Source organism: Vipera berus (genome assembly GCF_964194415.1).
Source record: "Vipera berus genome assembly, chromosome: 3".
Taxonomy (NCBI): Eukaryota; Metazoa; Chordata; class Lepidosauria; order Squamata; family Viperidae; genus Vipera; species Vipera berus.
In genome coordinates, this window is record NC_138204.1 from 64,078,865 (window position 1) to 64,100,953 (window position 22,089).

At 39.5% G+C, this 22,089-nt stretch overlaps 1 protein-coding gene across 1 annotated transcript; it reads left to right on the top strand.

The window, feature by feature from the left end:
• Positions 1-5,418: 5,418 nt before the first annotated feature.
• DMRTB1 (DMRT like family B with proline rich C-terminal 1) lies at positions 5,419-15,713 on the top strand (the record flags this gene model as incomplete). The annotated part of the gene is made up of 4 exons (XM_081325485.1): positions 5,419-5,842; positions 7,993-8,231; positions 13,851-13,995; positions 15,613-15,713. 4 exons carry the CDS (start codon positions 5,419-5,421, stop codon positions 15,711-15,713), a joined length of 909 nt encoding a protein of 302 aa, XP_081181611.1.
• Between the last annotated feature and the right edge of the window lie 6,376 nt (positions 15,714-22,089).

A 22,089-nucleotide genomic window follows, 5' to 3' on the forward strand; every position in this document is an offset into this window, starting at 1 on the left:
CCTTCTTGAAAGCTTCCAGTGATGAAGCACGCACAACTTCTGAAGGCAAGCTGTTCTCACTGTCAAAAAAAAAATTCTCCTTATTTCTGAACCTCTCCTTGATCAGTTTCCATTCATTGTTCCTTGTCTGGCATTGAGTTGCTTTGGAAAATAGGTTGTCCTTCTCTCTGTGAAAGCCTTTCAAATATGGGACATTGCTATCCTGTTATACCTGGTCCTTTTCTTCACTAGATTAGCCATGCCCAGTTCTTGCAACTATTCTTCATATGTTTTAGCCTCCAGGCCCCTAATCATCTTTGTTGCTCTTCTCTGCACTCTTTCTAGAGTCTCAACATCTTTTTATAGTGTGGTGACCAAAACTGGATGCTGTATTCTAGGTCAGGGCTTTTCAACCAGTGGTACGGGTACCACCTGTGGTACATTGGCCCCTGGCAGGTGGTATGCAACCATCCTAGAAAAGTAGCGGGGGAGGGGAATGAGCTGAACCGGTGGCAGCCCCGCACAAGCCTGAGCGAGAGATGGCTGGAGCTGCAGGGCTGTCAGGGCTCAGCGGAAGTGCCAGGATCAGCGCCAGGCTCCAGCTGGAGCTCTGCACTGATCCTGGCACTTCTGCTGAGCCCAGAAGAAGCACCGATCAGCTGGAATGTTGCAGCATCTCCATGGTCTTGTGATTTACATTCAGATGCTTGGCAACTGATTCATATTTATGACGGACACAGTGTCCCAGGGTCATGTGACGTGACCAAAACCTGCTGCAACCACCCAGCAGAGGGGGTGAATAAAAACCAAACACCCCCTCACCCCACCCCCACTGCCAATCCTCAACAGAAATGCTCACAACAATGAGAACCTCGGACAGGAGGAAGAGCGCCGACGGGTGGGCAAGCAGGTGTCTTGCTCGGCTGTGGCTTGGGGGTCTTTTTTCCAGTGCCATTGTAACTTTGAACAGTCACTAAGCAAACTGTTGTAAGTCGAGGACTACCTGTACTCATCAGTTTTTTCTTTTTTTCTTTTTTTTGGTCATCAAGTTTTTGACACCTTGCTAGGCGACTGGTGGTACTCGGATGTTGACATATCCTAAATGTGGTACAATGGGTGAAAAGGTTGAAAAGCCCTGTTCTAGGTGTGGCCTTACTAAGGCAGTACTCACGCAATCTTGATTTAATCCCTCTATTAATTAATGCAAATTTGGATTGCATCGGCTTTTTTGGCTGTCGCCTCACACTGCTGGCTCATATTTAATTGATTGACCATACTGCAAATATGCAAATATTTAACTGATTGAATATTGCAAAATGCTTCCTGATTTAGATCATTCCAATCTGGAAACAGATGAATCATCTTGGAATGCTTGGCCGGTCTAGAACTGGACCAAGCTGCTTTCCATATGAACTTGCCAACTTCATTTGAATTCTAGAAAACTAAAGAAAGACAATGCTGAATAATAATTAGATAAGGGAGCATTTAGAAAGTCCAGGACTACAGGACAGATAGAACAATAGCAACAATCATATAAGATGGCAGTAACAAACATGACTATACTTTTTCTACAAAAAGTGCATGAAGATATTCATTAAAAAATCACCAGGACCTGAGTTCATTTTGAAAATAATCTCTTTTACTCTGCTATTTAAATTACAATATTAAATGAATCAATGTCCTTTTATGATACTTCTGTGTGAAACCTGTAGATGCCCTGGGGATTATACTCTATGTAAAAGAAAGATTGGTCTGTTTGTTTTCTAGGCATGACACCAGTGTTTTAATGTATTATAGAGGATGAGACAATTCAGTACAGGAATTAATGGCAAAACTTGAAATTCCATGTTTACCCGGACTTAGAGAATCACATATAATTACATACAATACAGTACAAATAAATACAATTACATCTTTCCGTTCCCTATGTGCTGTTGCAGTTTATATGTAAGGAAATATAAAATAGCTTTCTAGTCAGATTAAATCTGTTGCCATCAATATATGATAGATTTCAAAAGATTCCTATCTCTCAAAGATGTTTCCCCTGTAATCTTGAAATTGTGACTCACATTCTACTCCATTGTGAGTATTATAAGAGTTTTCAGCTGGATATAATATAGCCTGTTTAAAAACTGAGAACAAGATACATCTTAAAGTTAAATTCTGACATTAAAATTTTATTTTCAATAAAAATCCTAGAATTACAGTGGTGATAGCCAAATTTTAACTCCCTTTTTTTTGCAATCCTGAAATCCCTTAATTCGGGGCAACTGGATGGAAATAGCCAAATTTTAACTATGGCTATAAAAAACAATGTCTTTACTAATAAATTAAGTTTTAAATTTCTAAAAGTTTTGTGTTGTATTATTAACTTTTTTTATCTGCAGTAATAGTTTATTTTATGCTAAATTTTTTGATTATGTCTGTGTTTGGGTCTTTTGTATATAATAAATATTCCATTCCATTCCATGTATTTAAAAGTAATTGGGTAATTCCATTTTATGAGTGGTTTAATTCTCTAGCATATGGGTAGGTTTGAGCTTGCTCATGGACTGGAAGACATATTATTTATTTAAATATACAAAAATACTATACCCTTGTTCTTATCCCTTGTAGAAAGGAGTCACTCGAACCAGTTCACAAAACATAAAAACAGATATAAAAAGAATGCCTAATTATCAAACCACTATTAGACTACAGAGTTGACTGCAAAACATTTGGAGACAGTAATTTCTAAGGCATACATATGGATGCATGTGAATGCACAGCTAGGGATGGCTTTTGAAGACTGCTTGAGTGCACAGAAGACATGACTGCTTATGTTCTTCAAGAAGACATATTTCATTTGAATTCTGTGTAGGGTTTCTCTGCATTTGTGGAGCGGCAGAGGTAGAGGACCTGGCTCACATCCTATTTGACTGTTGTCTGTATAAGAGGGTGAGAGACAGGTATCTTGGTCTATATACCAAACGAATGACCCATTGGGATCCCCATATCAAAATAACTTATCTTATGTCCGGTCAGAACTTGAAAATAACATTTAACGTAGCACAGTATTTAAACAAATACAGATCTGGTTAAGATCTGCGTATGTGGGACTGATTGGGGTAGATTGCAAGGGCGATTCCGAAATATAATGTTATCATATTTTATCTATATCTTAAATTTGTATTTTATTACTATTTCATCTTAAATTGTATTTTATCAAATTCCATTTTGGATTGCTTTTATCAAATTTTGGTGATGGTTTGTTGCTGGAACTTTGCACTTTGATATGGCCCAAGGGCTAATCAATAAAAGTTGTTGTTGTTGTGTAGAGTAGGATATAGTGTGTTTTAAAAGCAGAAAGAAAGAAAAACTACAGGTGATAGCTGACACTGAAGCAAAAGCCAGATCCAAAATTCCTACCTATTACTATGAGATGAAAACCCTTGTGAAGTTTTAATTAAAGAGAAAATATAAAGAATGACTAAAGTACAAATTCAGAAAACATTTTCTTTTGCACAAGAAGTTTTGCTTGTTTAAAATATTGCATTTTCCTTATCTGCCATGTAAGCAGCCTGCAGCCATTAAATATTTACACTTTAATACATCACTCTCAAATGCAAAACAGGAGCAGGAAGAAACTCAACTCACAGTGATAACTGGAAATATTTAAATTATTTGGAAACCAGTAAGTAAATATTGATTTAAATACAAAAAGGGAAATAATATGCTCAAGACATTCTTGAAAAAAGGGGGAAATGGGCCCTTGAGAATTTTCAGGAAGTTGTTAATATAGAAGTGCCTTAGGACTTCCATAGCTCCCAGTCCAGTTAATCAACAAGCTGGAAAGTATTTCCAATGAGAATTAAGCTTTATAAAATTCTACAGATGCAGGTTTATAATTAATATAAAGCATGCTGTTTACTTATTCTTGCTTCTTTATTTGGACAGTTTTTAAAAATCCAGTATGGGTAACCGTGGAATTCATTATTCATATCATAAACAGATTTGTAAGTAAGCGGCACAGTCAGAAAAATCCAACATTAAACAGTTCTGTACAAGGAAACAATAATCTCCTTTTCCTGCAACATAATTAAGCATACAGAATTATTTATAAGTTAGTTCGCTCTTTATTTACTGTATTGAAATAAGATATAATTTGGGAACCATAGAATGCTTTGCATTTTGCAAACTGATAAAAATAAAAAAAACGTCATACTAATGATACCATTCAACCCTCTAGGCCAGTGGTGTCAAACTCGCAATGTCACATGACGTGTTGCGACATATCGCTACTTTTTCCCCATTGCCAGACCTGGGGTGGGCACGGTTTTGGCATTTATTGCATCTTGAGCCAACTTATGAAAACTAATCGAGAGAAGCAACCTAGAACTAAGAAGAAATTTCCTGACAGTTGGAACAATTAATCAGTGGAACAACTTGGCTCCAGAAGTTGTTAATACTCCAACACTGCATTTTTTAAAAAAGATTGGACAACCACTTGTCTGAAATGATATAGGGTTTCCTGCCAAAGCAGGGGGTTGGACTAGAAGACCTCCAAGGTCCCTTCCAACTCTGTTATTCTATTCTATTCTTATGGACTGCCTCTCAGGTTCAGAGAAATAAATGTATAAATACAGTAGTTAATTTGTACTGAGAAACAAATGCACACAATGTCCTCCGAACTTATTTGGATATCAGAAATCCCAAAGGAAAGAGATTTGGAGTTTACGATACAATCACTGTTTAATAAAGGAAAAAGAAAGCTGTTTTCCCTGCATGTCACAAGATATGAACTCATGCACATCTTAACCAATTACTGTCTGAAGTTCAGAAACGAAACAAATGGAGCAAGATAATTCTAAGGTAGCACAGGTATCACATTCAATTACTCGACTTGTATCTTGTATAAAATGTTCTCCTCTTTTCATCAGCTCCATCTCAATTAATACTGCACACCACAGATTCTCCACTGAAGCACAAAACTGCACAGTTGGCATCCAGCCTCTTAAATCTTTCTTGCAGAGCCATCAGAGAACTCAATGTCTAGCCTTCTGCTCACAAAAATTATCTGTGGCCCTAAAAACAAAAACTCCACCTTCTTGGCAAAGAGACAAGATCAGTAGGTTTTGCAGGGATGGAAGCTCTTTTCCAAATTTGAGTTTCCACTAAAATAAAGTTTTCCAGAGAAGGTCTGTTTCAAAACAGAGTCTCCAGAAATAAAAAAAAGAAAGGAATTGGAATATCTTGTCACTTATCACAAAATACTACATTTTGTTGAGCTGAGACCCAGCGCCAAATGTTCCTCCCTTCTCCATGAAGCAGAATTCTTCCCTTTCTTAGGCTGGGGCCCAGGCTTAATTGCTAGATTGTAGCCATTTTTTGCAGGCAAGGAGAGCAGATTTCAGTGCATGCCATTTTAGAAGGGTGTGGATCTAGAGAGAGCTGTCAGCCATGGAGAACCAAGATGGGACTCAGTCTCTTCGGGCTCCGAAATGTTCACGTTGCCGGAATCATGGCTTTGTGGTACCAGTCAAGGGTCATGCTGGTCACTGCAGGTGGAAGCAGTGCCCATGTGAGAAATGTTCTCTCATCACTGAACGCCAGAAGATCATGGCTGCACAGAAGGCCTTAAAAAGACAAGGACCAGATTCACCTCCTAGAGAGACCTTGCCTCCCACTCAGGGTAGGCCCAATGAAGAAGTGGTAGCCCTTACTAGCAGTAAGAAGGGCCTAAAAATAAATTCCTCAGAGTCTCCCACTCCCGGGTCAGTTGTGCATGAAGGAATTAAAGTGACTTCAGCAGTTAGCTCCAGTACCAGAACAGCAAATAATCCAACTCCACCTAAACCAAGCTCTCCGACCTTCATAGATTTAGGTATGTGTACCAGCCATTTATTTTCAAATAATGATGATTAGTTATGTCTTTTCTGTTTTGGAACTTATCTTTGTACTTGTCCTGGGCCTTGGCGATGTATGTATTGCTATGTCAATTTGTTACTGGTGATGATTTGGATTATTATTTTTCTTTCCCCTGTCAAAGGGTGTTATTGCTTAGCTGTTTATTTATTTACTGCAGCTTCCATATCCTGCTTGAAAGCTGCTCCACCATGCTTCATTGTTGCAAAACTAAATTTACACAACCAGAATCTGAACTGTATGAGTGAAATGAGTTGCTGCAGGCCCAACAAAACACTGAAGTGCCAATCAAGCAAATAAAAAAAAACAAAGAGTCTGGAATTAATATGATTTGTACTATATTTTACCAACATTCCTCTCAGCAAAGGGAATATTTCAGTGTTAATGAAAATAATTTGCTGGATTGTTTTTTTAAGAACAAAAGAGAATAGACAAACCTTTGACTGCTGCCATCTTTTGTTAACAATTTATTTTTGCATTGAATTGATATTGTGCAAGCTGTATTTTGAAGACTGTTTAGAAATGCACCGTATTTAAATGAAGTGCTCTAATTTGAATTTCTCTGCAAAATTCAAATTGCAGTGGCTAGTTATTTTTAAATAAAGTGGTGCTAATCATCTTAAATACAGCAAAAGTTTAGCAAATATATTTGTGGGGTCCTTGGTGCTCTGTGAGCTTGGTTGTTTTCTTGCAGACATTTTCTTGCACTGATAATAGTAGTTTATTTGGGTAATGAAACATCTGCAAGAAAACAACCAGGCTCAGAGAGCACCAAGGATCCCTCATTTTAACCAAGAGCTACAGATATTCTCCTCTAATATAATATTTACCAAACTGATAATAACCATTGATTTAAGTCAACAGGTTCAAAATTGTTTATCAAAACTGAACCTGAACGATTGCAAGATGTTATACATTTCCTAATTATTCAGAATTTTTGTTACATTAAAAATATCTTCTCCTCCATGCTGCTCTCTTAATTTGGATCCCTGTTGTGCTCTATTTATGAATATGGATTGCCATCTACTGGTTTGATATAACATTAAATACTATTAAGATACCTTGCAATTTATTTTTGTTGCTTGATTTGATACATTAAGTTCTACTTAAGAGAAAAAACAGAATTGTTTATTGTGGTTCATTCTAATTCAAAGTGTCACTGATTTATAGATTATTTTTTCCGTATTGAGGAAAATCAGCTTTTTGCTGTTATTGTTGCTTGCACTTCGTATTTATGATTTTTTTTGTTACCCTTGCCCCTTTTATTAACTCCTTTTCTTTGTTTTTGTATTTTACATTTTCATGAAATTTAATGAAAGTTTGGATTAAAAACAAGAAACCATGAATTAAATTTGCCCAAACTATATAAAACAGTAAATTACAGTATCACATTTTATGTTAATATATCTCCTTATTCATAAATAAATAATAGTTGATTTAGTTTGTTTATTGCATAATATGTTTCTATCCTTTGCTTCTCTGTGACTAACAAAGATCTCTATGCATTCTTCCAATTGATACAGATCCAATGAGCAACAATTCTGCATTTGTAAGATCTTGGCCATTTAAGGTGTCTTGATTGTAGGACCTTTACACCTCTCAGTGTGGAACAATTATGTTAAAAAAACACTTCTTGCATATAAGTTGTTCATTCATTCTTCAATGTTCTCATGGATATGTACCTGGGAGGACACCTAAAGTGTACCTTCTTGAAAGTTCAATTAGCCAAAATGCAACACTTTTAGGATGTTAAAATACCATTCAGACCTTTATATGTTGCTGATACCAGCCAGTTTGGTCTAGTCGTTAAGACACCAAGCTAGAAAACAAGAGACCATGAGTTCAAGTCCTACCTTTGCCATGAAAGCCAGCTGGTTGACTTTAGGCCATTTACTCACTCCCAATTCACCTCACTGGGAAAAATAAGAGAAGAAAGGTGTGTTGGATATTTATTTATTTATTATTTAAATTTGTATACCGCCCTATTCCTGTAGGATATGTCCTCCCCCTTGAGATATTTGTAAAAATGATAAAGGCAGAATAAATAAATACTGGTAACCCATTTAAAGCCAGCCACCATCCGTTTCATCTAACTTTTTTTTTTAACAGATCATCCCAATGTGCCTCAAGAATGTATTGCTGTGTGTCCAGAATTTGGGGAGAGGGACTCTCCCAAAATGTATCCTGGATACTCTGGGATGTATCCTTATCATCCATTTTCAATGGGATTCACTATCAATCAACCAGCTTACAGAGGTCCATCTCCTGCACCTGTTTTGCCTCTGCAAACAAGTTTCAGACACTTTTCTGGCAATCATGGAGCAGGTAGTGTTCCTGCTACTATACCAGTAAGTATAGTTTTCTCCATATGGTTTAATACCCCTCACATAAGCACAACACCTACAGATGTCTTTTGCAGCTCGCTATTGGTGTAATACCGTATATACTTGAGTATAAGCCGACTCGAGTATAAGCCGAGACCCCCAATTTCACCCCCCAAAACTGGAAAAAGTTATTGACTCGAGTATAAGCCGATCCGCCGTTCTGCAAGCCTGAATACACAGGAATACCCTGTGTGGCCGCGGCTCGTCGGCAGGTCTCCGTTCCTCCTGCCGACCTTTGGGGAGGTTTGGGCGCCTCCCCAAACCTCCCCAAACCTCGGCAGGTCTCCGTTCCTCCTGCCGACCTTTGGGGAGGTTTGGGCGCCTCCCCAAACCTCCCCAAACCTCGGCAAGTCTCCGTTCCTCCTGCCGACCTTTGGGGAGGTTTGGGCGCCTCCCCAAACCTCGGCAGGTCTCCGTTCCTCCGCGCAGACCTGCCGACCTTTGGGGAGGTTTGGGCGCCTCCCCAAACGTCCCCAAACCTCGGCAGGTCTCCGTTCCTGTTTGGGGAGGTTTGGGCGCCTCCCCAAACCTCCCCAAACCTCGGCAGGTCTCCGTTCCTCCGCGCAGACCTGCCGACGTTTGGGGAGGTTTGGGCGCCTCCCCAAACCTCCCCAAACCTCGGCAGGTCTCCGTTCCTGTTTGGGGAGGTTTGGGCGCCTCCCCAAACCTCCCCAAACCTCGGCAGGTCTCCGTTCCTCCGCGCAGACCTGCCGACCTTTGGGGAGGTTTGGGCGCCTCCCCAAACGTCCCCAAACCTCGGCAGGTCTCCGTTCCTGTTTGGGGAGGTTTGGGCGCCTCCCCAAACCTCCCCAAACCTCGGCAGGTCTCCGTTCCTCTGCGCAGACCTGCCGACCTTTGGGGAGGTTTGGGCGCCTCCCCAAACGTCCCCAAACCTCGGCAGGTCTCCGTTCCTGTTTGGGGAGGTTTGGGCGCCTCCCCAAACCTCGGCAGGTCTCCGTTCCTCCGCGCAGACCTGCCGACCTTTGGGGAGGTTTGGGCGCCTCCCCAAACGTCCCCAAACCTCGGCAGGTCTCCGTTCCTGTTTGGGGAGGTTTGGGCGCCTCCCCAAACCTCCCCAAACCTCGGCAGGTCTCCGTTCCTCCGCGCAGACCTGCCGACCTTTGGGGAGGTTTGGGCGCCTCCCCAAACCTCCCCAAACCTCGGCAGGTCTCCGTTCCTGTTTGGGGAGGTTTGGGCGCCTCCCCAAACCTCCCCAAACCTCGGCAGGTCTCCGTTCCTCCGCGCAGACCTGCCGACCTTTGGGGAGGTTTGGGCGCCTCCCCAAACCTCCCCAAACCTCGGCAGGTCTCCGTTCCTGTTTGGGGAGGTTTGGGCGCCTCCCCAAACCTCCCCAAACCTCGGCAGGTCTCCGTTCCTCCGCGCAGACCTGCCGACGTTTGGGGAGGTTTGGGGAGGCGCCCAAACCTCCCCAAAGGTCGGCAGGTCTGCGCGGAGGAACGGAGACCTGCCGAGGTTTGGGGAGGTTTGGGGAGGCGCCCAAACCTCCCCAAACAGGAACGGAGACCTGCCGAGGTTTGGGGACGTTTGGGGAGGCGCCCAAACCTCCCCAAAGGTCGGCAGGTCTGCGCGGAGGAACGGAGACCTGCCGAGGTTTGGGGAGGTTTGGGGAGGCGCCCAAACCTCCCCAAACAGGAACGGAGACCTGCCGAGGTTTGGGGAGGCGCCCAAACCTCCCCAAAGGTCGGCAGGAGGAACGGAGACCTGCCGAGGTTTGGGGAGGCGCCCAAACCTCCCCAAAGGTCGGCAGGAGGAACGGAGACCTGGGGAGGTTTGGGGAGGCGCCCAAACCTCCCCAAAGGTCGGCAGGAGGAACGGAGACCTGCCGAGGTTTGGGGAGGCGCCCAAACCTCCCCAAAGGTCGGCAGGAGGAACGGAGACCTGCCGAGGTTTGGGGAGGCGCCCAAACCTCCCCAAAGGTCGGCAGGAGGAACGGAGACCTGCCGAGGTTTGGGGAGGCGCCCAAACCTCCCCAAAGGTCGGCAGGAGGAACGGAGACCTGCCGAGGTTTGGGGAGGTTTGGGGAGGCGCCCAAACCTCCCCAAAGGTCGGCAGGAGGAACGGAGACCTGCCGACGTTTGGGGAGGTTTGGGGAGGCGCCCAAACCTCCCCAAACGTCGGCAGGTCTGCGCGGAGGAACGGAGACCTGCCGAGGTTTGGGGAGGCGCCCAAACCTCCCCAAACGTCGGCAAGTCTCCGTTCCTCCGCGCCCTGCCTGCCTGCTTCTTTCCGCTGCGGAAAGAAGCAGGCAGGCAAGGCGCGGAGTTTGGGGAGGTGCGCGCGCACCTCCCCAAACCTCCCCAAACTTCGGCAGGTCTCGGACGGCGGTGGCTTGGGAGAGGTGCGGGCGATCCCGGAAGCACCAAAGCCTCGGCCGCGCACAAGTCCTCGGTAAGTTTTTTTTGTTGACTGGAGTATAAGCCGAAGTGGAATTTTTCAGCCCAAAAAGTGGGCTGAAAAATTCGGCTTATACTCAAGTATATACGGTAACTTTTTTTTATTAAAGAGTTTTACAAAAACAAAGTTTTACAATATATCCCCAAATCCCCCCCACCCCAAACCCCCCCACTTCCCAGAGCTAAATACAGGATTATAGTTACAATAATCATATTCTAAATAAAAATTATGCATAATATACAATTAACCAAATTCATAATGAGCTTTAACTCCCCTTTAACATAACTACAAACAAAGTACCAATAACAATATCCCACTAAAATCTACTCATAAGCTAAATGGAACTTTTTAGTCCCATATTTGTTCTGAATATAATTTATCCATCTCCTCCAAACTGAAATATATCTTTCCTGTGAATGATCTTTCAAATAAGCAGAAATCTTAGACATTTCTGCAAGATTCGAAACTTTAAACACCCATTCTTCTATAGTAGGCAAACTATCCTTCTTCCAATATTGTCCCACCAGTAACCGTGCTGCTGTTATTATATTCAACATCAAATTAGTTTCTTTAACATCACAATCTACAACAATACCCAATAAAAACAATTGCGGAGAAAACTTTATCTTTCTCTTAAAAATCTTTTGAATGTTCCACCAAATTTTGATGGTTTAATACCCCTCACATAAGCACAACACCTACAGATGTCTTTTGCAGCTCGCTATTGGTGTAATAACTTTGAAGTAGTGGCATATTTTGAATTTTGAGTAACTTGATTGTAGTTTGTGGGGCATAATCTTTCACAAAACACCGGAAACCAAACCAGTAAGATTACTACCCCTTTTCTATCTACATTCCCATGATTACAATTTTTTTTATCAGATAGCTACATATCCACACAAAGCAGCACCTGGCTGCTTGTATTTCAAAAATTGCAATCTGAACTCAATTTTTGGCAATGAAATGGATGATAGAGTCTGGATGATAGAGCCTGGCACTATGCTTTTCAGCACATTCACTTTCCATTATTTTTTTAAAAAAATTAAAGAATGATATAAGATGCCTGAAGAGCCTTGGTGGAGCAGTGGGCTAATGCCTCCTTAAGTAACACCAGCTGCCTGCAATTAGTGCAGGTTCGAGTCCCACCAAGCTCAAGGTTGACTCAGCCTTCCATCCTCCCGAGGTAGGTAAAATGAGGGGGCAATAAGCTGACTTTGTAAAAATGCCGCTTGGGGGGGGCAAAAGCCCTAATAAGCAGGCATATACATAGAATGAAGGCTATTGCTAATCACATTGATTTGTGCTTCTTAGATTGTAAGCCGCCCTGAGTCTTCGGAGAAGGGCGGGATATAAATGGGATTTTTAAAAAAAGAAAGAAAGATTGCCACCCAAGGCTACCATACTGGGAACCCACTAAGTTTGGATAGTATGCAGACAAGATTAATGAATTATGAATAGCTGCTAGGATTATACAATAATTTAATTTCTATTGAATTTTAGTCTAGTTATGAATCTTAATTGAATTTCTGAGAAAATCTCAGATGTTCTACTTTTAGAATTGTCCATTTAAATTGGCTGTATATTGGATCATCCACATGGTTCAATAGAACATTGACTTGGATGCACATTTGATGATTTACTTCATTATAATCTCTCATTGAGGCCCACCTAGTTGATGCAATTGTTAATATATCCAATGGTTGTTATGACTGGGGAATTAATAAAAGTATGGGGAAGGAATGTGAGAATAGATGGTTCTGTAATGTCTCATATACTGAACCCACAACATATCTATAAGATGATTTTTTTTCCTGTGTTCCTTCCTGGTACTTAACTACAGAAATGCAAGCAAGGAGCATAGCAGCTAATAGTACTAGCCCAAACTATAAACGTAAAACCAGTTTGTCTCCCCTATGTATGTCAGAAAAAATATTTTTGAAAAAATAGCTATATATTTTTTAAAATTTGGAATGGGTTAATAACAACTTAGGTGAATAAAAAAATGGCAAAAATACATGTTAAGTCTTCTCTCCCAAATCTATTTGAAAAACATAGCGTTGAAGTGTTATTTAGCTCTCTTAAATATGGATTGTTAACTATACAGTACCACAGTTAATGTAACTGTTGCTGTTGGACCTTAATATCATTTATTTACCATTTGGTACAGGGATTTGGATTTCTGTTAAATGGTTCCAGTCTTTTCCAGTTGTGCCTATCCATGTCCTGAGTTGGAGGACGTAAATGTAAAACTTGAAAATGTTCTTGATTTCCTTTCCAATGATAAAATTAAGGCTAATAAAATTATGTATGATAAATAAAGTTACCAGTAGGTTTCTGTCAGACTGACTTCTATTTTAAATGCTTTCTGGAAGTAGCTGAAAAGTAATCTCTTCTGAAGGCATGTGATACCACCATGGCGGTGCTCTCTGTGTGTGTGTGTCAGTGTGTGTGTGTATGCGTGTGTGCATGTGCAGTATATTTTAATGTTTAATCTTATTGTGGTTGTTTTAATTGTAATTTTCTGGTTTGTCAGCAAGATTCCTTTGGGCGATTATATCAGGATATAAAGAAGATAGATGAGAGAGAGAGAGAGAGAGAGAGAGAGAGAGAGAGAGAGAGAGAGAGAGAGAGAGAGAGAGAGAGAGAGAGAGAGAGAGAGAGAGAGAGAGAATTTGCTCTAATATTACAATCACTTCGGATATTTTCTTTTATTTATTTGATTCATTCTTGCAAAAATCTCTTTCCAGAAACTTCATGTTTTCCTGTGGCTTTTTTGTTCTTGAAACTGACCAAACCCCTTGTTTATAATTCCTAGAAATCTAGATGATAGATAGATAGACAGAGATAGATAGATAGATAGATAGATAGATAGATAGATAGATAGATAGATAGATAGATAGATAGATGATAGATGATAGATAGATAGATAGATAGATAGATAGATAGATAGATAGATAGATAGATAGATAGATAGATAGATGATAGATGATAGATAGATAGATAGATAGATAGATAGATAGATAGATAGATAGATGATAGATTAGAGAGAGAGAGAGAGAGATTTCATAGGATCATGAAATATGTTTTGGCCTAAGTTTCACTGACTTTATAGCCACCGTGTGCATAGCTCAGTTCACCACCTGTTCATACAACTTTGTTTTTATATAGCTACAGGACACAGGTGGGGATTTCCGGCCAGGATACTATACTCCACTCTCACCCTTTATACCCCGAAGCTTTCTGCCAAGGATTCACTACCTTCCACCACCTCTCCAGCTCAACCTTGTGACTGAAGCTACAAAGGAAACATCTGGTGAGTAATCAGAATATTTGGTTGTGCAACCGTTACACTCATGTTTGCAATGCACTACAGGTGTTCTTCAACTTAACCGTCACTTAACCATTCAAAATTACAACGGGCCCAGAACAGGTGCTTTATAGCCCATAAAACATTTCTGGTCTTTGTAAAATGTCATGCCATCCCTGCTTCTCAGTCACTTGACCATGTTTCAGGTGCTTGTCGACTGTCTCAACTTTACGACTGATGTTCCATTGTCACATGACAAAAAATATATCAGAAAATGGCTTCACACTTACAATTGCAGCAATTGCTTAACAACTGTGGGTTTGCTAGCAAATGATTTGCTAGCAAATGCTTTTATGATCTCGGAAACCAACATTGAGAAACATCACCTGAACAACAGAATCCATTATTTGTTCAAACTACAGGGGCATATAAATCAAGCGTACGTTTACTTTAATTGTATCTTACTTATATCTGGGATTAAATCATGATCATATCGCAACACATGACTTTGGGTGGAAATAAACTATCCTCTGAAAATATTAAACTTAAAATTTAACTCTGCTTGCACTGTTCAACCACTGAAGAACAATGAAAGAATATTTGTACGAACTTCAAAAGAAATTTAGTGTTTTCCCCAAATAATTTATTGCAGGAGAGTCATATTAAATCTTTACATTCTTTCTGCACATAGGGATTGAGGGCTTTTTTTCAACAGGACAAACTTTTCCCCAGTATGTTTTTTTTTAATCCCATTTATATCCCGCCCTTCTCCAAAGACTCAGGGCGGCTTACAATTTAAAGCACAAATCAATGTGCTTAGCAATATGTGATCTAATACATTCCAGGATGTTCTGGATCCTGGTAGTTATATCATATTGTTCATTGTCACAATTAACTTATAAGTAGTCCTTGAGTTACAACTATAATGGACCCTGCCCATTATGGTTGTAAGCTATGGCAGTCATAAAGCGGGTTGATCATGTGACCAGCCTAATTTTATGACCACTTTTGCAGTAGTTGTTAAGTGAACATTGTTGTTGTTAAGTGAACTCATGGTTCATTATGCACCAGTTTTGCCAAAAAATGGAAGTAAGTACCAGTTTTTAGCAAAACCATCATAAAAAGGCAGTCATGTGACTGTGAGAACTGCAAATGGCCTCGTTGTTGAGCACCTGAAGTACAGTCACATGATCGGGGGGGCAATGGTCAAAACATTGAATCCTGATTGTAAGTAGGTCTGTTGTAACTTATAACAATTCCTAAGTGACTGGCCGTAAATTAAGAACTACCTGTATTTGAAAAATGGTTCTGCCTTGAACAGCTGCAGATAGTCAAATGGCTCAAATAATCATTTTCAATCTGATGTTCTCAATAATTGCCAATATCACTATGCACACTTTATATTTGTTTACTAGCCTATTAATATATTAAATAAATAGGAAACAAATGTAGTCAAGGTGAAGTAATAAGTATCTTTGTGATACTTATTGGAGAGATGGCTCTTTAAACTACACTCTGTAAATAACAGAATTGTGTTGTGAATAAGAATGTGTTTTGCTTTTGTTATTTAAATAATAGTCATTTAATAAAACAGAAGACTTCTGTTCTGCTTCTGTATTTTAGTTTCCACTGAAGACAGCCAGGATTCTGCAGTTATATGTAAACCCAGCCAAACATCTCAAGAAGATGCCACTGAAGATTATTCTTCATATTCTGAACAATAAATCTTCACCATCTAAGCTGAGATATTGCCTTCAAGTGATGCTATAAATGTTATTTTGTATTTTACTTTAATCTATATTGCTGCTAATCCTAATTTATCGGTCAGGTAAAGTTAGAATATAGCACTTATTCAGTTCTAGTTGCATTATTGGTATTTCATGTTCATCTAATTTGTCCCACTAGAATTTGGTGTCTTGGTGCCAAACAGCAGGTTTAAAAAGATAGCCCTGTATTGGAAATCATCACTACAGTCTCCTAATTGCATGTCAGATAGTGAATGGAAGCACAGTTATGTATATTGTGAGAAGTCAGATGTCCTCAGTAAATATCTATGACTCTACCATAGAATCCAAGCACTATTACTGTCCAGCCTATGCTTTGGAAGGAAACACACTAGTTAGCTTTAAGATTTTCTGCTTTTATTAGTTGATGCCAGCCTACAGTGTTAGTAGTTGTTTGCTATAGCAGCCTTTTTCAACCTAGTACTATTGCTATATATAGAAGTTGGAATTATGGAAGCATGGTACAATTGGAGGGTATCAAGTAACGGAATGCATGAAAAGTTTGATCTATCAATTCATCCATGCTAAGTTGCTGTTAAATTAAAGAAACATGCAGTTCTTTTTCAGGTGCTGTATTTCAAGTTGATATAGTCAGAGGTTAAAACTTTTTTACAAACTGGATTCTAATTGGGTATATTACATATATTTACATATATTCAGAAATACTGATAATTATGGGGAAAATACTGATAATTATGGGGAAGTCTTTCTGCTAAATTTCTGTACTAGTTAGAGTGGTACAAGCCTTAACGGATTTGAAGTCTGATGGCTCACCTGTTCTCATTAATTTGGGACAGCACAGTTAGGAAATATTTAATAGCCACAACTGATATTTGCAAATAGAAAAACAGGGAGAACAAAAAAGTATTGCAGTGATCAGTTAGTGATTCTAGTTTGAAGAAAAACAGCAATAAGAAAAATCTGTTTTTAGCTAATAACTTTGTATTAATAGTATTTCCAGTTTTAGTTCCATTACCTGTTGTAAAAATATATTATCCAACTTTGTATACGTTACAATAAAACATTTTCAAGTGGTGGCACATTCTTATATATCTCTATATATGTATATGTATATATATATATATATATATATTTCTCTACAAATTCAAAATTACATTTTGAAATGTGTTAGGCATGTACTGTTATTAGAAGATAATTGCTACGAGTTGAGGAAGAAATGAAAAATTCAAAGTAATATCACGCAGTCTCCAAATTGGTTTAGCTAGTGGAAATTTGAAAAGTGACTTGTCTGCCCTTTTGAGAGCTATAGTAGGCATTAACAAAAAGTTACCCTTTCAACATTGTTTTTTTTTAGGAATGTTCATCTTGGCTTTAGAGTGTTGGGAAGAGGGTTAGATACAGCATGAAAACAGAGGATGCTTTTCAAGGGCCTTAATCAAGTGCAAGCACCAATCAAACACAGAAGTCGGAGACTGATTTTAAAGGTTCCGAGCCTGGACTAGCTGGGGTCTATACCAGTGATTTTCAAATTTCACAACTTTAAGATGTGTGGATTTCTAGACTTCTAGAATTCCAGTTGGCAATTCTGGGAGTTAAAAGTCCATATATTTTATAGTTGCCAAATTTGAAAAACTCTTGTCTAACACCTCTTACTGGAAAGCAAGAACAACTCCAGGCATAACCGAGGGGTCCTTGGTGCTCTCTGAGCTTGGTTGTTTTCTTGCAGATGTTTCCAGTGGTGGGATTCAGCCAGTTCGCACCACTTCGACAGAACCTGCAGCTAATTATTTTTGTTGCCCAGGCCCAGAATGGACTTCCGGAAGCGGCATCCACACAGAGAACCGGTTGTTCACATATTTGAATCCCACCACTGGATGTTTCATCACCCAAACCAGGTAACATCATCAGTGCTGATGTCTAGTACTGATGAGGTTACCTAGTTTGGGTAATGAAATTTAGTCGGCCATTCACCTTGATATCACATTAAAGTTACACCTTAAATTAAAAAAAAAACATTAAAAAGAGCATAAAAATGTGTTCCAATAGACTGAAAGTTTTTCGGTAGGAAACCTTCAAGCAGGACATGACAGCAATACATGGATACAAGTGGTAATACATTGTCGTGAATAGTTCCCATTATATTTTAGTTGTTTCAAATGCCTGCAAAATTTATCAGAAGTGACAGTGAAATGAGTGAGCATAGCATGAGTAGTATATCTTCCAGACTGCCTTCAGCTTCCTGAAGTTTTTCAGATCTGAGAAGATGATTGTATTCAATAGGAATACTTCCAAGTAAACTTGCTTAGGGTCCCCACCCAAACCCAGTGGTGCAATCCTACTGTCTGTTTCTAATTAAAATCAAATAAATTTGAGCAAGGTTGTTACATCATTGACAGTGTAATGGACAGTCAATATTAGACAGTTACATCAGCAGTAGTTTTCATGCAGCCCAGTCCACAGGAACTGACATTTAGTTGAGGAATAATTGATATTTCTTCCATTAATAAAGAGTTTCAGCTGCGCACTGGTAGAAATCAATACCAGTGAGGAATGATCCTAAAAATAAATAAAGCCATAGTGTATTGTAAAACGCAAAGTGGGGAAAGTCTCATTTTCTAAACTTACTCAATAAAGAAAGCTACCAAATAGAAAATATCACTTTGTTGGAATCTATAGTCATTTTTTTTACAGAAGAGCAAAAATAACAAGCACTAATCTTAACATTTCTAAGTAGAGAACAAAGCATATTTGACTGCTATTAGAGCCAATAAATATACAGGAGTCCTTGTTTAGTGACTGCCTTGTTTAGTAACTGTTCACAGTTACAGTGGTGATGAAAAAGTAACTTTGCAACTTTGCCTTTATGATTTTCATAGGGCTAAAGCTGAGAAAAGCTGAAGTAAAATGGTAAAATTGGAATGTTTCACTTAGCAATTGCTTCATTTAATGACAAAGTTGCTGGTCCCAATTGCGGTTGATAAAGACTACCTGTACTCTTTTTTTAAAAAAAACAACTACATGAATTTCTAGTTTCAGAGGCAAAATTGAATACTCAGGTTTAGGAGAACAACTGACAATACAGAGTAACATATTTTCATTTAAAACGCATTTGTTTTATTTTAGCCTCTATTCACTCTTCAACCATGAAGATGTACCTAATTGGTATTTTTGAAGCATAGCTTTTTTTTTAGCAAGTAATTATTCATTTTAAGAAAATGCTTCATACTTTTGTTAGGATAGATCAATTCTGTCTGAGTTATTCTATGAGAGAGAGCTTTGTAAGTCATAAAATCTATGACAGCTAAAGCAACTAAACCATAGTGTGATAATGCCACACAAGTCATACACTTATGTTCTGCACAATTGTAGCACAGCAAAGGAAAAAGCAAGCTTTGCAGATGCATGTACAGAATAAGGGCAAAATAATCTTTAACTCTCAGAAAGCTGATTCTGAATTGGCAAAAAGCTTCTGTGGCTTTGCCATTTACTGGATTGATCTTGCATTTAAATCTCTAGTTCTATATTATGAAACTACATTGTGAGTGTATTTATTGCCTTCTGAGGTAGCTCTTACCTTGAATAAACTGATGGAGGAAAACACTGTTTCCTTTCTTCGATAACATTGATTTCACATGTCAGTACTTCTCTCCATGAACCTTCCAAGTTTATTTTTTTAAACAAGTTGGCTTCTTTTAAGAATGCTTGGATTCCAAAGCAAATTAAAGCATCCATTGAAGCAGGTCTAAACTGCATGCTGGGTTGACTGCATCTGTTATGTCTAGCTGCAAATATAGTTTTCTCTAGATATTTAATCTGTAAGGGAACACTCCTACTCTTTTGTTTTTATTGCAAACATGCAATTAATCATCCTAATTGCTCAGGTATCAGAAGCCCAGGATATTATAGCAAAGTAAAATATATGACATTCGGAATACCCCAAGGTTTTTAAACATACATTCTGGTAATGTAAAACTTGTTTAAATAAGAAAAAAAGTGCTCTCGAAAGAAAAAGACTGTAATACTATTTTGTATCATTGCTTTTAAAATCTAACCTCTTATTTACACAGTTTGAGGTATGAAAATCTATGGAGTAATGTATGCTTTTTAATGACTATCAGAATGTTATATTATCACATTATAATAGTATTCTTATATTATTATATTTCCTTGTGTTTATTTTAAATCTGTCACAGTATTTGCAATTTTATCAAAATAATTCCTGACTTTTGTGGCCCTGGATGTAATCCTGAATCAGATTGGGAATGTTGAATGGTATCAAATATACTGGCAAGATAAGAGTCCATTTATTATTGGACTGTCACTCTTTATTATTTATTTATTTTATTAATGGGACTTATATCCCGCCCTATCTCCCGAAGGACTCAGGGCGGCTAACAACAATAACATATAATAAGTACAGAAATTAAGATAAAATTAAAGTCATCTGTGCAATAAATTAAAATTAAAAATTAAAAATAAATTAAAAATTGTAAACATAATTAAAATGCCTGTCAGTCCAGGTCATCCAGGTGGAAAAGGAGTGTTTTGAGGCCGCGGCGAAAGGACTGGAGATCTTGGGCCATCCGAAGCTCAGGGGGGAGCTGATTCCATAGGACTGGCGCTCCCACAGAGAAGGCCCTTCCCCTGGGGTTCGCCAGCCGACATTGTCTAGCCGACGGTACCCTGAGGAGGCCTTCTCTGTGTGAGCGTACTGGGCGATGGGAATTCGTTCCCGGTAGCAGATGGTCCTGCAAGTATCCCGGGCCTAAGCCATGTAGGGCTTTAAAGGTAAGTACCAGCACCTTAAATCTCACCCGGAGGGCAACCGGTAACCAATGCAGCTCATGGAGCAGAGGTGTTATATGGTGCATTCTGCACCAGCTGAAGCCTCCGGGTGGTTTTCAAGGGCAGCCCCATGTAGAGAGCATTGCAGTAGTCTATATGGGAGGTAACGAGTCCGTGGGTGACTGTACATAGGGCATCTCGGTCCAGAAAGGGGCGCAATTGGTATATTAGGCGAATCTGGGCAAATGACCCCCTAGCTACGACTCCAATATGATCTTCAAAACTGAGTCGTGAATCTAGGAGGACGCCCAGATTGCGTGCTCTATCAACGGGAGGTAACATCTCTCCTCCTATAATCAAAGATGGAACCTCTTGGACTAAACGAGATGACGGTATGTAAAGCCACTCAGTCTTGGCCGGGTTGAGCCGAAGCCTGTTCTTTCCCATCCAAATCTGTACCGCTTCCAGGCAACAGGACATCACATCGAGGGCATCTACTGAGGCTTTGCTAGAACTAGTGTATAAATACATTCACCATTTAAACCAGCCAGCCCTTTGCTCCTGTTGTGTCAGGATACATTGCCACTGATCAAATTAACTGCCATTCTGGGGAATTAAGTCCTCATCCACTAATTCCAGTTCAACTTAATGAACCAGAGATGAGCAAAATGCAGTTATTTAGGTATCTGTTCTCCCTCCAAACCATTTATTCCCTTCACCTTCATTCTAGTAATGGGCAGTTTCCAGAAGTAAATTCTCTGGAATTAGAGGAAATCTCTGGAAATAAAGTTTGAAGCGTCCTGAAGAGAATAGGTTCCTGGGGTCATGTAACGCTGTCTAGTAAGGGATTGACCCAGAGTGTTCTGATGATAGTTTTTTTGCTCACTACGAACGGATGAAAATTCTGAGTTTGCACTACATACAAAACCTGGAAATGACTCTTTGAACAAGCTGTGGAAAACAGCTTAGTTACAATATTTGTATGCATAATCTGTGTACAGTTCTTAAGCAGGAAGACAAAATATTTGCAGAAACTCTTGTACTGCACACTTCTCAAAGGTAGTGTTCCCACAGTCAGGTCTCCTCCTGTTTGGATTATACATATTGTCATCATGGACAAAAGACATGCTGGCTGGAAGTGACAGCAATGCTAAGCTCACAGTTGGGAAATCATATATGCCTCCCCAATGAAACAATGGAGAGAATGCAGAAAATAAAGACTATAATTACAAAAAAAATAATGAGTGACTTTACTGAATTAGCTCAATTCGTAGGAACAAGCTAAGCTTTCTGTTTCTCCAAAACTCTTCATCATGCCATCTTTGCAACACTATTTTGGGGTCCTGAGGTAAATTGACTTAAGCTTTTTTTTAAAAAATTAAAATTAAAAACTAGAGCTCCCTCTTGTGACGAGAGAGTTGCAGTTCTAATATAAAATCCATCAGCGGTTTAGTTTTAGATTCTAATGTCAGCAGGTCTCTGATTCATTTTATTAATTTTTATTTATTAATTTTGTATGCTGGTCGTCTCCCCTGCAAGGTGACGTCGGGTGGCTAGTCAGACTAAATAA